Source organism: Bos mutus, chromosome 5 (genome assembly GCF_027580195.1).
Source record: "Bos mutus isolate GX-2022 chromosome 5, NWIPB_WYAK_1.1, whole genome shotgun sequence".
NCBI classification, from domain to species: domain Eukaryota; kingdom Metazoa; phylum Chordata; class Mammalia; order Artiodactyla; family Bovidae; genus Bos; species Bos mutus.
In genome coordinates, this window is record NC_091621.1 from 43,014,867 (window position 1) to 43,022,094 (window position 7,228).

The window sequence follows — 7,228 nt, forward strand, 5'->3', positions numbered from 1 at the left end:
TTGGCTTTGAGCCTCTTGAAATTCTTTCTATATAATGCTTAACAAATCTATGAAACCCTTGAGGGGCCACTGCCATCTTTATTAAGTTTCCAGAATCATTTTTATAAATTTGAAAAATACAGAAATGCAGAGCGGGTGGGGTAAGAACACATAGAATTTAGCCATAAGTCTTTCATTTATTGCTATAACTGTCCATTTTTGGTACAGCTCTTTCTTTTTTCTAGGTTAAGAACATTTTACCTTGTCATTTAATAACAAAAGTAATAATAGAATAGCAGCTGCCAGTTTTTGGATGCATTCTTTATGCTAGGATCAGAGCTACAGTCTTTTTGCATGCTTTGGCCCGTTCTCACAGCATCCCTGTTCTCCTTTTCAGATGAGGTAGTTAAGACTTTATCATTATTGGTTTCCAGATGCTCTCCTGAGATTTTTGCAGTCTCTCTCAGGATTCTTAGCCAGGGAAGAGAGAATGGAACCATTGTATTTCATCATCATTATTAATTTAATCTGTTTTTCCTTGTTAGACGCTTAGGTTCCAGTTTTTTGCATCACTATCAACAGTGCTGACTTGTATATCCTTCACATAAATATTTCAAGTGAAATTATGGTATCATATGTAAATTGCTAGGACTTTTTAATTATATTCAAAAAGTGTTTTTAATTGTACCAATACACCAATATACTTTAATAGCAATTTGTATGAGATTGCCTGTTGCCCTTTCTTTACTGATTTCTTGTGGTTGACACTATTCTTTTTGAACTCTATCACTTAGAGTGTATGTACCATAAACGTTTTTGTTTCTCTACTTCAAAGGAACCTCGAAAGCTCAGTTATGCTGAAGTGTGCCAGAAGCCCCCTAAAGAGCCAGCTCCAGCTCTTGCGCAGCCACTGAGAGAGCTGCGCTCCAATGCAGTATCTCCCACCAAAAATGAAGAGAATGGAGCTCCTGAGAAGTCATTTGAGAAACAACACGAGAAGCCAGAAGCAAGGGCTAGTAAGGATTACTCTGGCTTCCGAGGCAATGCCATTCCCAGGGGAGCAGCTGGAAAAATCAGGGAACAGAGACGCCAGTTTGGCCATAGGTCTATACCTCAGGGAGTGACTCGACGTAATGGCAAAGAGCAATATGTGCCACCCAGATCACCAAAGTAAAAAACAAAACGAAAACTATTCAAAACCTTCTCTCTCTTCCCATTAAACTTGAGCCGTGGCTATACTGAACTGTTTTGGAGGGGAGGGGGTGGCCAGGAAGGAAGCAAGAGCAAGTGCATCCTTAAATCATTACGGATTTTGGAGTTGTGAGCAGTAGAATCCCAAAATTCATCTCTAAAGTGATTTTAAAATGCTGGAGGATTCCAATCAGTATAAAATATATATATATATGTATACATATATAAAAATATAATTTTTCTATTTTTGTTTTTGATTTTAATTTGCAGAGATCTTCTGCCTGGAATCAATTTTGAGGGTTCAGATTTAGCTTGGGAAAAAAACATATTACACATCCTTCAGTAGGAGACGAGGGATTGAGAGAAAATATTTTTTGAAGAAGCATTTCTGTAAAATTAGAAATTAATTTTTTTAATCTATTTAAAGTTTGGCTTGGAGAATGCCATTTCTGCCTATATGGCCTTGTGTTGCAAAACAGATCAGTGGCTGGGGTGCCTGTTGTGGTGTGAGTGTGTGCAAGTGTGATTGAAGCCAAATCTGTTGTCAAGTTAGTAAATGATTTGAAAACTGAATGTAATACTTGAGTAGATTTTTTTTCCAGTTTGAAATTTAGTCTGTCTTTTCAACCTTACTAATACTTCATTCAACAAGCTGTTAAACTCTGATTGTACTTAGAGATATGACTACCAATCAATTTGAAATTCAAGGAAAGAATGGGGGTTATTCAAAAAATTGCAATTTTGTGGTAGATCTGAGTGGGTGGGTCAAACGGAGTTCAGAGGTTTAAGCAGCCCTGTGATTCTCCCCAGCCCCCTAAAATAGGAAACAGTTTTCTTTTGTTAACTTCATTTGTACTCTCAGTTCTTTGACTACCCACCCCCAAAAGCAAAAAATAACCAACCAACTATAGAATTGTATGTTTCTAACTGCCTTTTATCAGTCTAGTCAAATCATAACTGTTCTAAATTTCTGACTTGAACATTGAAGTATTTTACTCTTCTGGTCATGTATTTAGAACTTAGATCCCAGAATGGTAGGGCAGGCTGACCCTACAATAATTTATTTGTTAGTGTTAAAGATGAAACGTTGTAGCCAACTCTTAAAGTGTTAAATAGTGTAGACATTAAAAGAAATTTCTTTTTAAAGGCTTAATTTGGGGACAACTTTTTTCTGTTTACAATGTATTTATCACCTCCTTTCTTTCTCTTCCCAAAAAAAAAAAAAAAAGTTTGGAATTCACAGAAACAGAGCCAGCAAGTTACAAAATTTTTGAGTTAATGAGTTAGAAAGATAATTAAAATTAACATAATTTCTCAGTGAATACAGTTGTAACTCTTATATGAAATAGGCAAGTTTACATGCTGGTGTTTAGAAAATGGCTAAAAAATCAAAAACCATTGCATTAATCTGTTTTAAGTCATACCATATTCAGAGTTCTGTGTTTTCTCTTTAGGGATGGTTTGTGATAGTAATAACTGTCCCTTATGTTAGTGAATTACATTTGTACAAACTGAAACTGTAAATTGTGAACACTGGAAAGCACCATTGTGACATAGAATAAACATCTTAGTAATATATTAAAATGAATGTAAATGGAGGTTAAAATTACATTACTGTGAAACTCATCTTCCAACTCTAAGTTAACCTTTGGAGATTTGTATTAATAGGTAATTGTTCAGAGCTTTGAAAACACTGCACATTTCTGTACAATCCAGAATTATCACTTCTTTGTAACTTATTATTCAGCTTGGCAATTGCTTTTGATTTGGTGGATTGATAACATGATATAATATATTTAAGCAGTTCGAAGCTATTCATTTCTACACACTATTTTCTACTAAATGAAACATACAATAAAACTACCTGTGTTGAAATTTGGGGGAAGTTTAGGTCCTTTAAAGAAAAAAAGAAGTATTAATAATCATTGACTACATCTATGATAAAAGTGCTTATTTTGGTTTACTTAGATAATGCTGCAGCTGGTGGAATGATAAGCATTTAAAGTGTTAACACTCTGTGAATGCATTGGATTTAAGAGAATAAACATTTTATAAAAATCACTTGGTAAGGATTATAAACTTAATTATTGCACTTAGATGAAACTTTTTTTTTTACAATGTGTCACATAAATAGGCCTTTATTGTTTGTATCCTTGTGTGTCTTACTGTTAGTCTACCTAACTTCTAAAAACTAAATGTTTTAATTGATACACAAGACAAAAGAGTTCTTTAAGAAAGCAAGTGTGTTCTTGCTTTTTCCAAGAATGTTATTGAAAGTAAAAATTTTAAAACATGACCATTTAAAAATTTCTTATTAAATACAGTGTTTTAACTTAATTTGCCCTCATTACAGCTAATAGTTTCCATTTTGATGGGATGTATAGGAAAGAATAATGTGTGTATGTGTGTGTGTGTATATATATATATAATATATATATTCACAGTATGTATTTAGCATTTATTTTATTACATCAGATTAAGGTCTGTACCTAAATGATGCCTGTGAGTTGTGTGAAACTGATGGTTTTTTTGTCCGACGTTACTCTGTAAACTGATGAGGGTTGGGCGTTCATTGTAGTTTTAACTATTTATTTGGTTCTTTAGAAGGCAGAATTTAAATGTCTAGAGTTTCTCTTCATTCTTATGACTTAACACTTCCTTGGGTTGTTGAAGGGTAAAAGTAGATACAAATGATAATTGAGTGTGTGGTACAGTGATCTTCTGCTATATATAGTTCTTAAGGTATGAGGAGAAGAGTTGTACAAGTTCATCACCTTGCACTTCATAGAGAAGCTATATAGAGATGGCAAAATCTGCCTCCATTTTCTATCCAGATAATTAAGATTTTCATGTTATCTAGGCCTGTCTTTAATCTGAGTAATTTCATTTTTGCAAATACACTGGCATTTAAAGGAATGATCCATCTAAATTTTTTTCAACTGGATTTTAGAAGAAGATATGATCTTTCAGTGATATGGTTTTATTGTTATCATATGTGTTCAATTTGCATGTGATCAAATGACATGCAGATTTATTTATTTTGGGTTCCTAAAAATTAAGGTAGCTTGAATATTGTTTTACATTCCTTTTTCTTTTTTAAATAACCAGGATGGCTTTGGAGAAGGCTTCATGAGAGTATTAGCATCTGCTGGAGCAGAAAATAGTATTTAAAAGTCACTGAACACGTTCTAAAGTTTTATTAGTTGTGACATTAATATGTAATCTTTTGGCTTAAATGTCCACTGTTTTTTTACTTTGACACCGTTAAACAGTACTGGGCTTAAGTTTCTGATATATATATTGGCCATGTATATTAACCATATTTTTAAAGTACTGTTTTTGTTTTTACAGAAAAGGTAAAATGCGAAAGTATGTTCCTTTTGAGGGATTTTTATAAATTCTTAACTACAATTTATGGCGTTCTTTCATAACTTTTTACATTTCTTTACAATTTGGTGGCCATTAATTTAACCTAGGGCTTTTTGGTGTATGCTAATTTAACTAGTCTGAGATTTCAAGAAGAAATATAGACATTTCAGCCCTCATTAATTGAGAATATTTTAAGAAGTTAAAAGAGAATTTGTTTTCAAGTTGAGTGTATTTTCTTTTAAAAGCCACCTGATTGTTAAATAGTTTCAATTTTATTGTTAAAAGCTGCAAATTTTTGAGTAGATGGTTTCTAAAAGTACAAGTGAGATATCAATAAGGCTGTGTATAAAATGGTTTTACTTTCAGTTATGCAGCACAAAATACTGATTAGTATAAGAAACAGTCTGCATCATTATTGGGTTTTGTTTTTTTGGTTTTTGCTTGATTCTGGTGTCCTTTGAGTGACATCTCGTAAATGTTTGGGCTTGGGAGTCAGAACCAGTTAGTTATCTGGCTTCTCTTGTTCATTGCTTAGGTTTGTTCTTGTTGTCCAAACTGCCCCCCCAGCACCCCCTGACATGTGCATATGCTCATGCATATTATGTTAAAATGAGTACATCCTTGTATTTGTATTTTTGTTTTCAACATTGCCAAGGTGCTATCGGAAATTAAAATAACACAAAATTAGAAAAAATAAAATTATTAAAAAGCAGGACTGGTTTCCTTTTCTCCAGGTGGCTTATATCTAACGACTGCTTGTATTTACTTGCTGATTACTTTTCATGTTGCCCACTCTAGTTCTGTTCTGATTTCAGCTGTTGGTTTCTTTGTGTGTGGGGGGGTGGGGCTTGAAGTGGATTGTGTGATACTTCATCTGCAAAGTGAGAGAGTAAAAAGCTAGAAGATTCAGCTCTGTGATTCTGGGGTTTTATTCTTTTAGTGTCAGAAGCAGTTATTGAAGGGGAGAAAAATCATAAGGCAATATATATCTTTAGAGTTTTGCCTTCATGGGTCAGATAATGACCTGACTTGAGTATGTAGGCTCTGGACCTTTAAACTTCTGTTTTGAAGAGAAAGCCTTGGTTACCTTTACATTTTCAACCACCTCTTTGCTTTGAGTACAAACAGTATGAGTCTTAATTTTTTTTTTAATCTATGATAATGGCAAAAATGGAAAAACTGAATAATCTGTGACTTTTTCAAATAGCTGATATCTAAATTAATGTGGTAGCTCAACTTTTATTTAATATAGTATTGCTATAAAGCCCTTAAGTGTATGCCACAGTTCTTGAATTGTCTAGCTATAATAAACTTTTTAATAGTAGAAATCAAGGTCTTTTAAATATAGGCTAATTTCAAATTAAATATTCTAATCATATATTCAGAAATTTTTATTCAACCAAGTTATGTGTTGTATGTTTATAAATAATGTACATAATGGTAAAATTTAATGTGAACATTCACTTTGATAATTACTTAGCTCAGTAATATTGTCCTTGCAAGAGCTAAAACCTTTATTTTGCTAATGAACATTTATCTTAATGAAGTTAGCTGTTATCAGCAAAATCATCCAGATTTATAGGGGTAACAGGTTGACAAAGCATTAGGGCCTTCCTATCAGGTGTTTTGAGTTTATTTGGTCAAGAGAGGAGATGCATAAGTTAATTTTCTTCTTTACCATATCAGGAACACAGTATAATTGTGTATTATTTTTGGTGAACTAATGCCCAGTTGATAAACTTAATTATGTAGGCTTTTCAGTTGTTTTAAAAGTGGCTTTGTCGAAAGATTCTCATCACTGAGATAACCTTATATATGCCTTGTTAGAAAATGTTAACGGAGTATTGTATGTCTCCCAAGTTTAAATTTCAATTTTATGCGTAGAAGTTTTTATAAAAAGTTTTAACGTTTACTACTAAAGGGTTGTGAGTTTCCTTTAAAATCTTTGGCATGAAAACTATCATGGATGTCTTTAGTTGGTATGAGGGTTTAAAGGAATTGAGATGTTTTTACTTTTTTCATAATGCTCCTAAATATGGGCCTTCATCATCATCTGGTGTTGTAGGAAGGAACAAGCTTCCTAAAAGTTGTTTCTTTTACATTCATTTTGGTAGCTGTTCTGCAGATCTATGAAGCCCCTATACTTCTCTTGTGTTTCCTTTGTGTATCTGCTGTATCACACTTAATGATAGTGGTAGAACCTCAGCCTCCCTATACCCTTATGTAGGCTGTTATTTGTCTTAAGTTCTATTTTAGCTGTTTCACATTCCAAATTCTGCCTATACAAATAACTATGACCTCAACATGTCAAAACTCAGGGTATTGACAGCATTGAAGGGAATCATGAGTGGGGTGTTCATTTAGCCAGTATGTCCAGTATTACCAGTATTTACACTTCCAGGCAGTGTGCTATGCAGAAAAAAATAGGTTGGATTCCAACCATTATGGTCCTTAGCATTAGATAGTCATAAGTAATCGCAAAATTAGACCAGCAGTAAATGTGCAAGCTGGAATCCATGCAGAATCATGGCAGAATCAAGCAGAATCCATGCAGCTGGAGTGGGAGATGGTATAGGAATTGAATGTATCCCTGGTGCCTCAGATGGTAAATCCATGCAGAATCATGGCAGAATCCATGCAGCTGGAGTGGGAGACGGTATGGGAATTGAATGCATCCCTGGTGCCTCCG

General features: G+C 33.7%; 1 protein-coding gene across 4 annotated transcripts in view; it reads left to right on the forward strand.

The window, feature by feature from the left end:
• Positions 1–5,251, forward strand: part of LARP4 (La ribonucleoprotein 4) — a 71,652-nt gene extending 66,401 nt beyond the window's left edge. For all 4 annotated transcript variants that reach the window (XM_005892024.2, XM_070370764.1, XM_070370763.1 and 1 more), the window contains one exon: positions 815–5,251. In XM_005892024.2, the coding sequence (XP_005892086.1) occupies positions 815–1,153 (339 nt within the window). In that variant the 3' untranslated portion in view covers positions 1,154–5,251. The remainder of the gene's footprint in view (positions 1–814) is intronic.
• The last annotated feature ends 1,977 nt before the right edge of the window (positions 5,252–7,228 follow it).